The sequence below is a fragment of the Thermobia domestica genome, chromosome 3, assembly GCF_964235325.1.
Source record: "Thermobia domestica chromosome 3, izTheDome1.hap1.1, whole genome shotgun sequence".
In the NCBI taxonomy this organism is placed as follows: domain Eukaryota; kingdom Metazoa; phylum Arthropoda; class Insecta; order Zygentoma; family Lepismatidae; genus Thermobia; species Thermobia domestica.
In genome coordinates, this window is record NC_137456.1 from 276,538,591 (window position 1) to 276,558,617 (window position 20,027).

The window sequence follows — 20,027 nt, forward strand, 5'->3', positions numbered from 1 at the left end:
GATAACATTCTTATCACTGTTTTATTTAGCATGAAATATTTAGCAAATGGAAGAATAACCCTCACTTACTTGACCGGGAATCCCACACATTAGAAGTAGGCGCGAGAAATTTATTGATTTTGGTTTAGCGTCCTTTCAGTAGTGAGGCTAGGAATACAGCTTAATGTTGAATTTGAGCGCATACTGGGTGTTGAACCCGGGCCACATCCCACACATCAGAAGTAAGCACGAGAAATTTGTTGATTTTGGTTTAGCGTCCCTTCAGTAGTGGGGGGCTAGGAATACAGCTTAATGTTGAATCTGAGCGCATATTGGGTGTTGAACCCGGGCCAGAGTTGCGTAACGCTAACCACTTAGCTCAGTTTCTGAAAGTTACCATTAACGTAAACAAAGAAACTACGCACGAATTTGTTCCCTACAACGTGAGACGTGAACTTGCAGTTTAATGTGGGATCTGATCTCCCGCCGAGAATCGAATTCGAGTCTTTCTTGCCTTAGCTCGAGAAAAGCAAGCGCATGAGATTTTGTTTTCGTTTCATGTTCGTTATACGTTTTAAAGTTCAGTGTCAGAGGAAAAATGCTTACTACAATGATTTTCTCAGCTGAGTTGGAAAACAATTTCATTCATTCTTTTTATCACTACAGAAAGTTAGGTCAGTTACATGTTGGTCCCGGGTTTGATTTCCAGTATGACGACAATAAAAATTTTAACAGTAAAATTATTTGAGATATGATAATTCTTTTAGGATTGATCGTGTAGTCATTTTGATAACGTAGTGATCTCTGAATTCAATTTTAATTCGTGCTTTTTTTTCTCTTTTCGTTTTAGATATTTGTTTTCTTTGCCTATTCCTTTTCTGCTTACCTTATCTTTTTTCCTATTTGAATATGGCTACTTCTGGCTTTACTGTCTTGCGAGAAATCAATAGACATTATCGGCGTTTTAATCTTGAAGGACGAATGCTGGAAATTCAAATAAATGCTCCGACCAGTGGCACCGATATTGTTGAATGGGTTCAGGCCTCCTTTCAACAGATGCTGGATTACTTATTGGAAAATGTCGATGAATTATCGATGGTTGGATTATCGATTTTATCTCATGATGAGAAGAACAAACCGTTTTATTTATCTTTTCGGCGTGCAAGTAATTTGATACTGGAGACTTTATGGGCTTCCTTTGATCGCATCCTTCAAAGTAACGATAGTTTTCTCATGAACGAACCGTTCATTGTACATTTTCATCATGTGGATGTTCCCCGTGGATTTGGGAGAATGCGTCGAGGTCTTTTATTAAACGACGAATTATTAAAGTGCAAGAAAGGCATTTTACGAGTGAAAAACACCGACAAGAAATGTTTGGTTTATGCGATTGTGATTGCTATTGGACTGAAGAAATATAAGGATACAAATAAAAAAAAGTTTACGATCAATATCGCAAACAGCGCAAGTGTGTTGTTCTCCCAGCCGTACATGAACTTTTATCCAGATCATCAGTGAATTTAGATCATGGAGGATCTGTGGAAGAATTGCGACAATTGCAACGCTACTTGACAAATTATAAACTTACCGTATACACCAGCTTTTCCGGAGAAGATATTCTGTATGAAGGGCTGGGTGGCGAAGACAAGATTCCAATCAATTTAATGTGCATCAATTCTCATTATGACATCATCACGTCATTAACGGCCGTTTTCTCTACTGTGTATTATTGTGTAGCATGCCCCAAAAAATATGATCATCGTATTGCACACGTCAAGAACTGTTCGGCCATGTGTGAGAAATGTTTGCAGAAACCGCCATGCAGTAAGACCAATACGGAGAAGCAATGTCCAGAATGCAATCGTGAATTTTATGGTGAAACATGCTATACAAATCATCTGACTGTACCATATCATAAAGGCCAACCAATATGCAAGATGGTGAAACAGTGTGCCAAATGTCTACGCATTTATTCGTTTGTCCATACAGGGGAAAGACAACATGATTGTACAGATTATTTTTGTAATGTGTGCCATAAACACGTTACGTCTACCCACCAATGCTACATGAAGCCTGATACGACTCAATTAAAACCTGGAGTTCCATCAGTGTTACATGCCAAGAAGACTATGATTGTCTTCTATGATATCGAAGCCACACAGGATACTTTCTTCGATGAAGACACGTTCATTCATAAGCCCAATTTACTGGTGGCCCAACAAGTATGTTACAACTGTGTTCAAGATGAAGATATACATCATCCGTGTGAAGTTTGTGGACAGCGGGAACATATTTTTCAAGATGATCCGATCAATGCCTTTCTTGCGTATTTACGTCAACCACGACCCAACATCAAACTTATTGTATCTTTGGCACATAACTCTAAGGGATATGATGGTCATTTTATTATTAAATCTTTAGTGGAAGAACATGAATTGAAACCTACTTTGATCTTGAACGGAGCAAAAATTTTAAGCATGAAAGTGAATCACTTGTCGTTTATTGACTCCTTAAATTTCATGCCAATGGCTTTAAGTAAATTATCCAAGGCATTTCATTTACCAGCGACCAAGGGATATTTTCCACACTTTTTTAATACTGCTGCAAATCAAACGTATGTGGGAAAATTACCGGACATCCATTATTATGGTGCAGATGAAATGAAAGTGGATGAACGAGAAAAATTCATGACATGGTATAACGAACACCAGAACTATACGTTTGTTTTCCAAGAAGAATTGGTGAACTATTGTGTCCAGGACGTCAACGTACTTCGAATGGCTTGTATATCTTTCATGACCACTTTTGAACAAGAAACTCACGTCAATCCTTTCCTGGAGGCTATCACTTTGGCGAGTGCGTGCAATTTAGTATTTCGACGAAATTTCTTAAAACCCAATACTATTAGCATTCTCCCTGCACGAGGATATCGTCACAGAAACAATCAGTCACGGATTGCTTTGCAGTGGCTTGCCTACATGGAAGAAAAAGAGGGTCATTCAATTCTACATGCGGCCAAAGGTAAAGAAGTTTATGTTGCTGGTTTTCATCTGGACGGCTACTACAAAGATCCCGACACTAAAGAGGAACACGTGTATGAATTTGAAGGCTGTAGATTCCATGGCTGTCCTCTATGTGTGCCTACAGGCCGTAATCAACCCATTTATGAGAACTCCGAAGAAACAATGAACTATCGCTACGAGAGAACACAGCGTAAAATCAAATTATTACGATCCATGGGATATAAAGTACATGAAATGTGGGAATGTGAATTTCGTCAAGTGTTAAAATTCAATCCAGCATTGGCCTCTTCTTTAAGCACACATCCTTATACTAATAAGACACCATTAAATCCAAGAGACAGCTTCTATGGTGGCCGTGTTAATGCCATTAAATTGTATCACGTCGCAAATGAAAATGAAGGCGAAGAAATAAAATTCTTGGATATCGTTTCCCTGTATCCTTATGTGAATAAATGTGGACGGTATCCAATAGGGCATCCACGAATATATCTACAGGGAGATCCAGAAATGCCGGCCATTCAAGATGTCAACGGATTGGTCAAGTTGAAGATTTTGCCTAGCAGAAATGTGTTTCATCCAGTGCTGCCATTTCGCTCAAATAAGAAGTTGTTGTTTCCACTTTGTGCTGCCTGTGCCACAGCATTAAATCAAGATTCTGAATGTACACATTTGGACAGTGAACGAAGTCTAACAGGAACGTGGGTGTCCTATGAAATTCAAAAAGCCATTGAACTTGGGTATCAAGTCATTGAAATTTACGAAATTTGGGATTACGACATCACCGTATATGATCCAGAAACCAAGACTGGCGGATTATTCAGCGAATACATTAACACATTTTTGAAATCGAAGCTGGAAGCTTCTGGATGGCCTGCCAATTGCGCCACCGAAGAAGAAAAGCAGCAGTATATTCAAGTGGTACAACAACGTGAAGGCATAACTTTGGATGCAGCAAATATAATTACAAATTCAGCACGTCGTAGTCTTGCAAAACTCTGTTTGAATGCCTTCTGGGGACGACTCGCTATAAGAGACAATTTCAGCCAAACGACCATCATTAACGACCCCAAAGAACTGTATCAGAAATTGACTGCTCCAGATATAAAAGTCAATCAAATTTTACCTGTTAATGATTCGTTGTTATACCTTTATTGGCAGTATGAAGATGATGTTCCAGTACAAAATCACAATGCTAATGTTGTCCTTGGAGCATTTACAACGTGTCAAGCTCGTCTGGAACTCTACAAATATTTAGAATTGCTGCAAGAAAGAGTACTATATTTCGATACAGATTCCGTGATATTCACGCAGCGACAATCACAGCCCACAATAGAACCAGAAGTATTTCTTGGTTCAATGTCAAATGAACTGGAATCAATTGGACCAAAAGCATACATTAACAAATTCGTGTCTGGTGGCCCAAAACAATACGCCTTGGAAATCTACAACCCCGACACGAAATCAACCAGTTATGTATGCAAAATTCGTGGGTTTACACTCAATTATACTGCAAGTCAAAAGTTAAATTTCAATAGTCTGGAGCAAATGATCATAAATCAATCGAGTGAAAAAATCTCCATTAGCACGCCGCACAAAATTTTCAGAACCCACTCAGGGTGCGAAATCCCGGGGGGGACGGGAGGGATTTCCCCCCACCAAAAATTTTATACTTGAGTTTTCCCCTCACCAAAATATGTTAGGGGGAACACTGTAATATGAAAATATGAGTAGGTCTATAATGAAAATTTTCAAACAAACAATAAATTTGAATGCATGCCTGTTTTTCAAAAACGTAATTTAGTTGTAAAGGTATCAGGTGTTTAACTTTGTCGGCTGTTTCGTTGTGACGAGATGGAGACCTTTATTCTCTAGCGCAGCGTTTCCTAACCTTTTTCAACTTGCGGCGCACTACGGGTGTTACTTGCATTCTCGCGGCACACTTATAGATATTATTTGTAAATATAAAACAGTGGTATTTTTTCTGTGATTATTGATCTCCTTCTCACAAGAAGAAAGCTCGAACACTGTTTTTTCCCCGTGGTAAATCATTATGCTTATTTTTCATTCTAATTTAAAAATGGAAAACAATTGCAATAAAATATTGGACTCAAGTTTTTAAAAATACGCTTTCTTTTTAAAAACTATATCCAATTTTTTACTAAGAAGGAAGATCACTAAATAACGAACGAAGAAACAAATCCTATTTACTTTTAAAACACAAAGGTAGGTAATTTGTCGAAAGGATTGAATGATATTTTAAATTTTCAAGTTACGAAATAGTCTACAACGATAAAGAAGCAATAATGGTCATAACAATAACAACAAATACTTTTTTCAACATTAGAAATGTACAGAACGGTAACACTGTATGAAACTTGAAATTATAGATTCATAGTAATGTGAATTACAAATATATATATTTTTCCCTACGTTTTACAATTTGATTCCTCTAAAATTAATAATTTTGTTTCGATTCCTTGCGGCACACCTGCGGCCCATTCACGGCACACCGGTTGGGAGACGCTGCTCTAGCGTACCAGTTGCGTGCAAAATTGGTAAAATTTCTTAAACAGTTGACGAATCTACAAACAGGTTTGCGGATAAGCACTTGCTTTTATATGTAACAAGATGGACGAAGAAAATAACCATTGTTGTTATTATAAATTAGTGCCTGTAGAAAATGCCGATGCAAAATTCCTTGAAGAGAAAATTATTCAAAGGTTTTCCGAAGATGGCATATTTTTAGTCTTAAAGAAAAGCTTGTTAGATTTGGTTCGGACGGGGATGTAGTGTTTACTGGGAGAAACAAGGTATTGCTGCCCAAATTAGAAGAAATGTCGACCAGTGCCTAACTACCGTACACTACATGGCACATCGAATGGATCTCGTATCTGAAAGAGTTTTTGATGTTGTGAATTCTGTTCACAACTTCGAATATTTGTTAGGCGAACTTCATACAGCTGCAAAACTTAAAAGTATCGCGGCAGTCACAGATGCCGCAGGACTGCTAAAAATCAAAAGATTGTTTCACATACGTTGGATTTCAAATGAGGAGTATGTATTATTTGCAGTCTTTACATATTTTTCTTGTATAATGCAATTCCTACTTTTGGAGTATGAAAATGCTGACCATTTCAACAGAGATAGTTTTAAACTGAGTGGTATTAAAAAAAAAATCTGTTGGAGAAAAAGAACATTCTATTGCTCGGTTTTCTTCTGGATATTGCGTCCATTCTGTCTAATATTAGTAAAATGATGCAAAAGGAGCCAGTTTCGTACAATGAAATAGAGCAAGAATTGAATCTTTAATCCAAGTTCTGTAAAAAAAAATGTGTATGAAAGATGATGTCTACCAAAGTCTTTGTATTAGTGCACTGCAGACAAGCGTCTGATACAAAGAGTGATGATAGTGAGTTTGATCAAATAAGGGGGCAGGTAATCCAGGGTTTAGTAGAAGAAGTGGAAAGGTTTCCTTCTAATGATGTCCTAAAGTGCTTTTCAGTGTTTGAAAATAAAGATCGTAATAACATGAGTGGTTTATACGGTAACGTAGACGTATATAAAGAAGCTCAATTGTTTGGATTAAATCCTGATACTGCAGTTAGAATGGCTTGGTTTGATTTAGTTTAACGTCCCACGCGTATGCCTGCTAGGCTAAAGGAGACGTGGACCTACTGATTATAATGGAATCCGACCACTTTGGTCGTTCAACTGTACAACATCGGAAATCGAACCAGGGACCACGTTAACCGAAGTCAAGCGTGCTAGCCACTAGACCAAACGGGGGTTCTACAGCGTCAGAATGGAGAGAGTACAAGTCAAGTTCTAAGTCGGTAAATGATTTTCTAGTTCTTAAAGACTTAACGAGGAAAGTTCGTTCTGTGCCATTATCAACTGCTGCCTGTGAACGTGGATTCAGTGTTGTTCATATTAAAAGTTTCGAAAGAAACCGTATGTTGGCGAGTACCTTTCAATCTTTATTAACAATTAAACTCGGTGGATCTCCTTTAAAATTATGGGATGCTGTTACTGCTGCTCATACGTGGGTGTCTTCTGACCATCACATGTTCAACTCTCGTTACACACGGAAAGAAAGTGAAGTTTAATCTTTTTTCTCTCTCTCTAAGGTAAGATACGTTATTGCAAACTATATTTTACGTCTATAAATACAGTAACACAATCATTCATTACTCGTATTATTGTGGCTCTCTCCGCTGGTCTACTGGCTAGCATTCGCGCACCATCTTCGGTGCACGGGGTCCCGGGTTCGATTCCCGGTGGAAGCGCCTTACAAAAATTTGAACGATTACCGTGGTTTGGATTCCACCTTAAACTGTAAGTCCACATCTCATAGCTTCGCTGCTGAAAAGAGACACTAAATTTAAATAAGCAAATCAATCGTATTGTTGTATTTGTGCTTTCATTTTCTAAGGTTTAACGTCCTACGAATATTCAGTAAAACTAAGGAAGACGGTCATGATGAGATAGATAGTAATGGTGGATTAAGATAGTGGAAGGAGGCGGGAGGACCCCGAGAAAACCCACACACAATTGTTTGTATACCACAAGCAGAATTTGGCACGAGCTAGGATCCAGCCAGGGATTCCACGCACCTGAGGTGAGCGCTCAACCACTGAGGTAGCACGGCTTTTTGTTGTCTATCAAGTATTTGTATTGAAATCATATCTGTTATTTATAATAATATATTCTTGCTAATAATACAATATAAATATATAGTATTATTTAGACTTACATAAGTGACCGGATATCTGAGCGACCAAACTGAAATACTAAATACTTAGCGAAGAAACGGGAATTTCATAAATAATAAAAACTATGCTCTGACTCTACTGCTCATGGGGATCTATGACTGGCCAGGTGAAGCGCTTCAAGTTAGTAGTTTTAATGCTTGCTTAGGACATCGGTTCTCAGGGACTATTATTTCTGATTTATAGATCTCTACCTCATTTTCGTGAATGCAGTCTTCAATATGATGGTAAACACAAGGGTACTGTAGTCCCACGGGACTCTTACCCTGGACCATACGCACCGAAGTGTATATTAAAATGCAGAAGATATGTTATCAATTTTGGTTAAATGAATAAATAACATTAAAGTATTTTTAAATAATAATGTCGACTAGTTTGAACATCAATTATTATTATTATTATTATTATTATTATTATTATTATTATTATTATTATTATTATTATTATTATTATTATTACTACTACTACTACTACTACTACTACTACTACTACTACTACTACTACTATTATTAATAATAATAATAATAATAATAATAATAATAATAATAATAATAATAATACATTAAAATTTCAACTTTTTGGAGGCTCCACGAAGCATTAGTGTGGATCGCTGAACTTCTTCCCCCCCACCATTTTCAAATGATTTCGCACCCTGCCCACGATCATCATCTTGTCACAAAACCTGAAGAAAAGAAGTACAGTTTCAACTATAAAAAACGTCGATTAATACCAGACACATACGAAACATTGCCCTATGGATATAAAAAAGCCAGAACAGAATAACAGCCATATTTTTCCCTAATCCCACCAACATCACCTTTCAAAGATGGCAAAGAATCAAGACGGTGCATGGGACATGCTTCAACGATGCACGAACGGAGACAAACTCAGATGACATCACCTTGCAGAAACCAGTGAAGAAAAAAAAGGAATTCAGGTACGTCACATTTGCGTTTCTTTTCTCACCTCATTCTCTCTTGATCAGTTATTCGATGTTAATAATCTGTTTTTCTTCTTTCACAGGAAACAAAATAAATATTATCATGCATATTCATATGTTTTATTTTCTCTTTACAGAATTTGTACCCGTCACGGACACGTCTTCCTTTGAAGAAAAAGAAATTCTGTATTCTGTTTTACATGCTAAAAATAAATGTACAAAAACATGATTCTGTGTTTTATTTCACATCCTAAAATCAAATTCTTTTCCTGTACTGCGATTTCAATTTCTTTTTTCTAAATCAGTTTACCGATAAAATAAAAAAATGTTTTATGAAAAAAAAATCAAACAATTTTTGGTTTCAGAACTTTTTTTTTCGTGTAGGAAATAAAAAATTTTGTGTATAAAATAAAATTCTGTTTCAGAAAATTTTTGTGTACGAAAAAAAAATGTTTAGAGAAAAATTTTTGTGTACGAAAACAAAATTTTGTTTCAGAAATTTTTTGTGTACAAAACAAAACTGTTTCAGAAAAAATTTATGTACAAACAAAATTCTGTTTCAGAAAAAAAATTTTATGTACAAACAAAATTCTGTTTCAGAAAAAAATTTTGTGTGCAAAACAAAAATCAGTTTTTCGTCACGAAACTGCTCCGACTAAATGAATCGATTCATTCTGATAGTGTTGGCAACACTGGAAAAATCTCGGTAAGTATCGCTCAGACACTGAGTTACAGCGAACACAACTAGATTCGAACCAACATCCTTAAATGTCTGATTCATCTCTAAATACAGCCAACTAAACAATAAGATTATGTGTATACGTTTAATGCCAATGCTTAGCACTGAGTCAGCAAAGGTTTTTTCTTCAAGGTCAAAGTCGCACACGAAGTAAAAAGATGACAACACAGATCTTCTATCTTTCTATTTGAAACATAAACCTAGTGTAAACTGCTCGCACTGAAATATGTAATGTAACAATCTGTTCGTCTTCTTTTCATACGCGAAACTGTTCGTACTGAATGGAGTACGGCGGCTCAGCGCTTGTCTCTAACAAGTGAGGGCCCTGCTTCAATCCTCAGTCAAGTAAGTTCATGTTTCGTCCTATCATTTCTCACCGTTTTCGCGGGGACGTTAAATTCAATATTTCCAAGAATCAAACTCGGGACGATTCCAAGGTATCCATGTTCACCCCTAAAGCGGAACAAAATGGCCCCTAAAAAGAACGAGGTGGACCACCCAAAATTTGTAGTAATATATATTAGGGTCCAGTACTATGATACCAAATGTTTAAATTTGGCAATTTCTAAAACTTAAGGGGCGGGCCAAGGTACCATTCCCGGGGGTGCACAAATGTACTTATGTCTTATGATAGATAATGGACTCCTATACATGGCCATATAACCATATAAGGTAATAGGATCTCATCCAAGGAAATAAATTAGGTCAAAACCAAACACGTGGTACAACGTATTGCTTACGTTTATATTTTGGCAATTTTATACACCTAAAAGGGGAACGAAATAGACCACCGAAATTTATAGTGATCTATATTAGGGTTCTATACTATTATACCAAATGTTTAAATTGGGCAATTTCCAAATTTAAGGGGTGGGCCAAGGCACCCCTGCCAAATTTTTAAAGGGGTGCACAAATGTACCTATGTCTTACAATAGGAAATAAACACCTGTATACATCCATATAACTATATAAGGTAATAGGACATCATCCAAGGGAATAAAATGAGCCAAAAAACCAAACATGTGGTTGTACTAAAATTTGGCAATTTTGTACCCCTAAAAGGGAACGAAGTGGACCACCCAAATTTATAGTAATACATACTAGGGTTCTATACTATTATACCAAAATATTTAAATTGGGCAATTTCCAAAATTTAAGGGATGGCCCAAGGCACCCCTGCCAAAATTTTTAAAGGGGTGCACAAATGTACCTATGTCTTACAATAGGAAATGAACACCTGTATACATCCATATAACTATATAAGGTAATAGGACCTCATCCAAGGGAATAAAATGAGCCAAAACCAAACATGTGGTTGTACTAAAATTTGGCAATTTTGTACACCTGAAAGGGAACGAAGTGGACCACCCAAATTTATAGTAATACATACTATGGTTCTATACTATTGTACCAAAATGTTTAAATTGGGCAATTTCCAAAATTGAAGGGGTGGGCCAAGGTACACCTCCCAAAAATTTAAAGGGGTGCACCAATATACCCATGTCTTATGAAAGGTAATGAACCCCTGTATATGCCCATATAACCATATAGGATAATAATACCCCATCAAAGGGGATAAATTAGGTCAAAAACCTCCGAAATTTAAATTTTTGGCAATTTTTTACCCATGAAAGGGAACGACATAGACCCCCAATACTAATAGAGGTACATACTATGGTCCTAGGCTACCACACCAAATTTTTAGATTTGGCAATTTCCAAAATTTAAGGGGGGGTTCCTATGTACCCCTGCCAAATTCTAAAGGGGGTGGTCCTAAGTACCCCTAGGTCATTGACCCGGGCCAGGGACCATGGGTCCTGGGGGTGGTCCTATGTACCCATGCCAAATTTTAGGGGGTGGGCCATGGTACCCCTAGGTCATTGACCCCGGGCCAGGGACCATGGGTCCTGAGGCAGGGACCCAGGGGCCAAAAAGTGTCCTAAAGTGACGCGATTACTACTACCGTCAGCAAACACCAATTAGAGGTACGCCCACTTTCGGACCACGCTGTACAAACGAACGTCTAAGCAACCTAACAATTAAATTAAGATATATCTTCATATTTGATTGTTTATAGTAGTACGTGCAAAATTTTCAGTCAAGTTGATTGACCAAATTACCAGCAATGAAGAGTTTCATACAAAATTTGATGGATAATTATGATGATGTGTATATCGCTTAATGTAGTTTTGGCATGTTCAAGAATATATAAACTTTTGCCAATTAAGAATCCAATGTAAATTTTATAAAGAAATGAATTTTTTGTGTCCGAATTAATCATTAGGAAAGATTCCTGAGTTTACAGGGATGCTACGTTCAGTCGCAGGTTTATAAGTACTAAATTTTATTCCTATTTTCATTTTTAAAAATAAGTAGGCCTATGGAAAAAATCATAGTTACGTGGGAAATTCCCTCAACTAACTCAAGAAAACTTTAGACACTGAACTTGGCATCACTGTTAGTCTGGCAACACCGATTGAGCGAATTGTTGTTTATATTTCAAAATCTGTGTTTTTGTTTTGGTTGGTCACGTGCGAAACAAGTTTAATAATGACATTTTACCTATTTAATCATGCGTATTTGTTTCAGTGAAGCGAAATGTAACTTTTATACTAAAGAAGAGCCTATTATATGCAAGAATGGAAGATAATTGGAGGGAGAAATACTATATTACGGAGGTTCTGTTTTGGACGGAAGATGCAGAACCAATTAAGTTTTGTCTCGCACCTTCCCCGGAAAAAAGACGAATAAGAGAAATGATTTTGGTAAGTCAAGTATCAAACAAGTTGAGTTAGGTGAGGAAAGTTTGGAAATTAATCGAATGTAATTTGTTGTTTGCGTAAAAATACCAGCTGGAGCTGGCATGTTCTTTACCACACAGTGAAGTGCCATGTGAAGGCAGTGAACAAAGTGACCATAGAATTGTCGCAAAGTTTGCGCAAGGCATGCGTTATGTCATATGAAGGCAATGCGCAAGGCATGTGTTTTCTAATATCCTCGTATATGCCTATACCCACCATCGCTGACACGTCTGCCTTCTACGGATGCATCTTCGCAGTATTGCGCGGGTATCTCTGCTGCGCTCCTGCCCTGACACAGTTAAGTAGAAATTTCGCTTTCTAGTGGCGACATAGTACAATTTCTGTAGTGGTTCTTGCACAGTAGATTTTACGGTATAAGTCACCACTATATGTTTGTACCCATAACAGGTAAATTTCTCAAAAGTGAATCTGTACCCAGGAATGATTTGGTTAACAGTCTAGGCTGTGTGAAGTCAACATTGTATGCTGATGACATAAATGTTCTTGTCAGTGGAGACTCAGTAAATGAAGCAGAAAGGCTCACTACAAAGACGCTAACAAAAATTATTAGTTGGTTAAACATAAATAAATTAACTATGGGTCGGGTATGGACTTTTGGGTTTCGGGTAGAACAACGATGAATTTCGAAAAAGTACTTATTGAGGCTTAACAACAATTGAAAATGTATTATTATGCAAAATTTGATAGGTACCCCAATGGGGTTCGGGGGTACCATGGGGTACCTAATTTATGAATTTTTAAATATTTTGAAACATATGTCTACGAAATCTTTCAAAGAACGTTACAAATACTAAATAATCGAAAACCACATCTCGCTACACCTCTTCGTTACCGAAATATGGGGGAAATAAACAGTGATACCATAGATGTGTGGGGTTTGCGTACTAGATGGAACAACTTCGAAAAACGAATTACTAATTCCTAATAACAATCTCAAAAGACGTTTAAATAGGAAACAAACACACACAGCTGTGGGGTTTTGGGGTTACCATGGGGTCGCAAACCATCCATTTCTAAACATTGACAAAACATGTCTTAACACACTTTTTAAGAACATTACAAAGATGTGTTTACCGAAAATCCCAAGTCAGTACACCTAACTGTTACCGAAATATGGGGAAATAAAAAACCGGCACCATAGATTAGTGGGGTTCAGGTGCTTAAAGGTACAGTTTTGAAAAACTAATTATTGAGGCCTAACAATAATACCATGAATATTCATAATCAATAAAAACAACACATACTAATGGGGTTTATGGGTACCATGGGGTTCGTGACCCCCCACATCTACTTCAGTTTTCATTTTTTTTCAGCTAGCTTAACCACTACCCCCAGCTGGGTCGAATACCGAAAACTGCATGTTAATATCTTAGAAAGTAACCGATATTTTAAGATTTGTATTTTTGATGACGTCATAAATATAGAGATTCTTATGGATATGGACTTTTGGGTTTCTACTAGAAGGAGGAGAAATTTCACAAAACTAATATATGTGCATTAACATACAATATAATAGACGTTCTGTAGTAAAATATGATGGTACCCCTATGGGTTAAGTGAGAACCACACTATATTTTCTACAAATTCATTACTTCATTTATCAATTTCTTTCAGTTACCTTAAACAATACACCCAGTTGAGTCGAGTACTGAAAACTGCATGTCAATATCTAAAAAAGTAACCAAGATTTTAAGATTTGTATTTTTGATGACGTCATATAGATTCTTATGGATATGGACTTTTGGGTTTCTACTAGAAGGAGGAGAAATCTCACAAAACTAATATATGTGCATTAATATACAATCTAATAGATGTTCTGTAGTAAAATATGATGGTACCCTTATGGATTAAGTGAGAACCCCACTATAGTTTCTGTAAAAAGATTATTTCATTTATTAATTTCTTTCGGGTACCTTAAACAATGCACTCAGCTTTGTCGAATACTGAAAACTGCATGGCTTTCACACTGAAGCATTCTGAGACTGTAAATAAAACGCAAGATAAAAATGAAATCCGATATTGTTCCTATATAGTTAAAAAATATAATCAATTAGACGAAAAATTGTATTTTTCAGTTTCAATTCATGTTGATATATAGCGTGAAAAATATACTCTTAACCTTACATTGCAGCACGTGCCATACATGTCACAATTTAACATCGTTGTAATATTCTGAGCTTTAAGTTTGACTTTTAAATTATACTTATCCCAATCACCTAATAAAATATTAAAATCATTTAACATGTATCTACAATATAGATAAATCGATCCTACTTTCCTAACCACAAAATCATCTTAGGAAAAAGAAAACAGGAAAACTCTTACAAAACTCAGGGGTAGATGTTATCCACTAGCACCTATGGTGTGATACTAGAAGTTGCTCCTCTATCACTATTCCACTGTTTTCCCACTTTGGAGGAAGATGAGAGATGTATTTGTCGAGTATATCCCACATGTGATAAAATAATGTACAGAAAGTACTGATGCTCACAAATATGGAATTCGTAGAGTTTTCTTTGTCCTGATAGGGAAATACGTTTTTCTAGGTAACTTATTCTCAACTGGTCCTCCAGGGCTCACGAATTTTTAATGGTTGCTGGTTAAGGTGGTTTCTAATAGTTTCATTACGGTTGTTATTATTTGTAAGGAAGAAGGCCTACCAAGAAAGAGGACCATGCTCAAAAGGCTGAGAACTACAGCTCTAGATTAGTTGTAAGAAAATGCAAATTGCCTGAATAGCGTAGAGAGAGACATCAAGCAGATTTTGTTCATGAGTCTTACGCATTATTAGTCCTATCATGGTTACTTAAATAATTCAGACAGTTTTCTATTGCTGGATGGACTGGAAAGTATTGTTCTAGGATACTGTAGTACAAAGAAACTCATAGCCAAACGGGAAAATCATTTTGTAAACGAATGGAAATACGCCAAGAAATATTGCAAATAACTTCAAATCATATAGGATAAGGCCAATGTTTAATAATTGAGGATATTTATTGGACGTCCTTCATATAAGGGTATTCGATATTACAATGTGCGCCATTTAGTAGACATTTGAACATCGATTCTGCAAGACCTACGTAGTCAACAATAGGAAACTAATTTCTACAGACTGCCTTATCGCATCAGAATAACAATTTCATAACCTGTAAATCATTCACAAGAAATTTTTATTTCTTAATTTTGAGGAAATTGATACAATGAACTGACTGCGCAATCATTAATTTCTTGCAGGTCGGGGGGAAGTAAGTGCAGTGGAGAGAAAATTGGGAGACAACAAATTTTTATATACACGAAAGGGTAGTTTTTGACATGTATTACAATACAACGTGTCCAGGGAGCAGGCGTCGTCATCAGTGAGGGAGCTCGTCTGACGAAGTCACTGATACTTCACTTTTACATAATTCAATGCATCGCAAACGTAAAAAAGTAGAATGACGTTGTGATGGAAATACGACTATGAAACTTCAATTAGGAGTACTTCAAGAGTAAGAGTTAAAAGGATTGTCAGATAACATGTAATAGGGAAGATAAAAATATCCTATAGTCGGCAGCTCGACAGTGCATCAACTCAAGAATATAAATACACCAAGGACAGATTCTACAAAAAACGAACTAGAGGGAACTTCAAGTGCTGGATTGTTCGTGCAGTACAACCTGCTAACTCCAACAAAATACATATCTTAATAGTTTTTAAAGTATATAATACATTCAAAAGATATGTCCAAGGAGAAGACAGATCTTCCGAGAGTTTGTTCTGCACTGAGACAAAGTAGAGCAATCAAACACGTGTATCTCTTCTTTTTCTTTCAAATTTGCCGTCTTTTAGCTTAATTTTTACTCGTTGAGATATTGTATGTGGTCACTCAACTTCATTTTGTGTATTGCGTTTATTTTCGTCGTTCAACTTTTGATAAAATACTTCTCCAGTTTCTTTGGGGTCACTATTGTGCCGCCCCTGCACCACTTCCAATTGTGTATAAGTGGAATCTACGACTAAACATAATGGACATTCCTTTTTACCCAACTTCGATCCGACATTTTGTTCTTACGTTAAGGCTGCTTTTGTATTTTTCGGACAAATTTTCGGCAAGTTATAGTGCCGAATCGAGGCATTTCTATATCCAGGTAAGTTTGTGCTTTCTGTCTTTATCTCGTATCATGAATCATCTCTCAAACGTTATTGGTGTTCCAGCGCTCCCCCAGAATTTGTAGGGAAGGGTCCAATGTTCCAAGCCACTACATTTACGTAGTATTGAACGAATATTATTCTGCACCAGAAAAAATGATAAGTAATTGTAAAAAAATGATAGAACTAGATTGTTTTATGAGAGAGTACGGATGAAGAGTAAGATCAAATATTCATGCTACATTAATCATTTCAATGTTAGACAAGTATAGTTTTATTAAGAAAATATAAAAGTGTATGTTGAGTTAAGAAGTTTTTTTTGGGAGGGGCGGATCCTGTGGACCACCGTGTGCATACGCCCCTGTTGGTGTAGTTTTGATACACCCTATATATACAGGACATTTTAAAATACGCGTTACAACGCTTGGAAGGTGATTTTCAAGTAAAACAAGGACAAAATATTATATGAAAAAAGATGAAGTGGTATAGTTTGCGAATGAAAGGTGTCCGAAAATCGCCACATACCATGTTTGAAACACAATAACGCAAGAAGAAATTGAGATAGCAATGTCAGGTTAAGAGAAGATAAAGGAAGTCGTACCTGACGAATACAATGGTGCTGCAATTGAGGCCCAATTTGAAGTGCGCAATGGGACTTTCACAGAAACTGGGGAGTCCTCTTAAGAAAAATACAGGAAACTGAAGACTATGTTCCACATTATAATGAAATCAGAATGTAAGCAGTAAAAGAATGATGATGAATGCTCACATATCCCACTATAGCTGGAATACCTTAGCACACGGAAAATGAGACAATAGCACTGCAAAATCTGTTTTGGCATATGGTTCACATTGTGGTAAGAGAAGTAAAAGTAACACAATTGTATCCATGTTCCAATACTGCTAAGACACCGCGAGACACTCGAAAAATGTGAAAGTAACACTGCAAGATCTACTATTCCACATGGGTTACATCACGGTACGAAAAATAGAAGTTTCCATGCCCTACTACAGCTTGGATTCCGTCACAGTTAAAAAATAGGAAACAAACACTGTGCGCATTACGGTATAATGAATATAAAAACAATTGTGTTATGTGCCACTGAGACATCCTAAACAATAAAAAAACAACAGTAAAAACAGTACAAAACGGGTTAAAGCTCCGAGTATTTTCTACACTACTTTTAGTACGAAAAACAAATGTGAAACAATCGCCATGTCATCAGATTGTACAGCGGAGGACACTTCTAAATGGTACACCTTAGCCGTAAATCTCCATATGGCTGTACCATTTAGAAGTGTCCCCCGCTGTACAAGGAAGCTCCAAATGAAGTGGATAATCTTCAGAGGAATAAAGGTGGAGAACATCAAGAATCCTATTTCATCCTCATTACTTAAAAAAAAAAAAAAAAAAAAAGACTACAGAATATTGAATCCCAACTAAAATTTTAATTTTTTTTTCTGTTGTCCTACCTGATCAAGGAAAAATCAAAAGCTACACACAACACAGAATCGAACACGGGCCGTGAGTCTTGTACGGATCCAATGAGGCAGGTAGTATTGATAGTTTTATTTTCTTCTTTTCACTAAGTTTCATGATATGTCTATAGTATCCTGCAGGGTTGTAAACTCTCACTTTTGAAACGAGCTTAGCTCAGCTCAAACTCAGAGTGTAAAAAGGAAGTTAATTTACATTCACACTCAAGCTTTTTAGAAGCGAGCTCTACTCACGTTGTTTTTTTTTAAGTTACGCTCAAGTTCATGCTCAACATAATGAAAACACACTCTGATGATTTAATAACTAAAAATATTTACAATGATACGCAGTGGCGTATTTACGATTTTGTTTCGGGGGTCTTTGCTAACTTTAGTCCTGGAAATGTGAAAATTCTGCAAGATATTTCATTTACTTTAACATAGTTCATTTGCAAGTCTACTGTAAAACTTTTAGGGGGCCAGAAAAAATTTAGGGGGGCCCGGCCCCCCGTGGATACAGGCCTGCCTTGAACATAGGACTTCCCTAAAACTGAATTAGCCATTTAGTTCTTCACTCGACTTTCTTTTCCCTACAAGAATATTTTAAAACTCATATGTGTTTATATTCTGAACATGTCATCAAAAAGTTAATTAATTTATATCTTGGTCGCTCTATTTGATCTTCATGTGGAGTTTTCGCCCCTTGTACACCAACCCATGTATTCCTAAAATTGCCTTAAAGTAAAACTTAAAACATAAGAACTTCGGGAAAACATTCGATTGTTGTATTCATTTAACCCACGTATATTTCTTACTTATCTGGAAATTTCATTCTTCTACATAATAGTCAAAATTCAACATTTATCAGCCTCTCCATAATGCTGACATCATCAAAAATATATAATTCATACAATTTAACTACTTTCTTAGATATTGATATGCAGTTTTCAGTACTAGACACACTGAGTGCACTGTTTAAGGTACCCGAAATAAATTAATAAATGAAGTAATCTTTTTATAAAACTATAGTGAGGTTCCCACTTAACCCATAGGGGTACCATCATATTTTACTAGAGAACGTCTACTAGATTGTATATTAATGCACATATATTAGTTTTGTGAAATTTCTTCTCCTTCTAGTAGAAACCCAAAAGTCCATATCCATAAAAATCTTTATTTATGACGTCATCAAAAATACAAATCTTAAAATCTTGGTTACTTTTTTAGATATTGACATGCAGTTTTCAGTACTCGACTCAGCTGGGTGTATTGTTTAAGGTAACCGAAATAAATTAATAAATAAAGTAATGAATTTGTAGAAAATATAGTGGGGTTCTCACTTAACCCATAGGGGTACCATCATATTTTACTACAGAATGTCTATTAGATTGTATATTAATGCACATATATTAGTTTTGTGAAATTTCTCCTCCTTCTAGTAGAAACCCAAAAGTCCATATCCATAAGAATCTATATTTATGACGTCATCAAAAATACAAATCTTAAAATCTTGGTTACTTTTTTAGATATTGACATGCAGTTTTCAGTACTCGACTCAGCTGGGTGTATTGTTTAAGGTAACCGAAATAAATTAATAAATAAAGTAATGAATTTGTAGAAAATATAGTGGGGTTCTCACTTAACCCATAGGGGTACCATCATATTTTACTAGAGAACGTCTACTAGATTGTATATTAATGCACATATATTAGTTTTGTGAAATTTCTTCTCCTTCTAGTAGAAACCCAAAAGTCCATATCCATAAGAATCTATATTTATGACGTCATCAAAAATACAAATCTTAAAATCTTGGTTACTTTTTTAGATATTGACATGCAGTTTTCAGTACTCGACTCAGCTGGGTGTATTGTTTAAGGTAACCGAAATAAATTAATAAATAAAGTAATGAATTTGTAGAAAATATAGTGGGGTTCTCACTTAACCCATAGGGGTACCATCATATTTTACTACAGAATGTCTATTAGATTGTATATTAATGCACATATATTAGTTTTGTGAAATTTCTCCTCCTTCTAGTAGAAACCCAAAAGTCCATATCCATAAGAATCTATATTTATGACGTCATCAAAAATACAAATCTTAAAATCTTGGTTACTTTTTTAGATATTGACATGCAGTTTTCAGTACTC

General features: G+C 36.1%; 1 protein-coding gene across 2 annotated transcripts in view; it reads left to right on the forward strand.

Moving 5' to 3' along the window:
* Window positions 1-11,922: 11,922 nt before the first annotated feature.
* LOC145681078 (uncharacterized) overlaps window positions 11,923-20,027 on the forward strand; it is a 157,879-nt gene continuing 149,774 nt past the window's right edge. For both annotated transcript variants that reach the window (XM_081752438.1, XM_081752439.1), the window contains exon 1: window positions 11,923-12,215. In XM_081752438.1, the coding sequence (XP_081608564.1) occupies window positions 12,090-12,215 (126 nt within the window). In that variant the 5' untranslated portion in view covers window positions 11,923-12,089. The remainder of the gene's footprint in view (window positions 12,216-20,027) is intronic.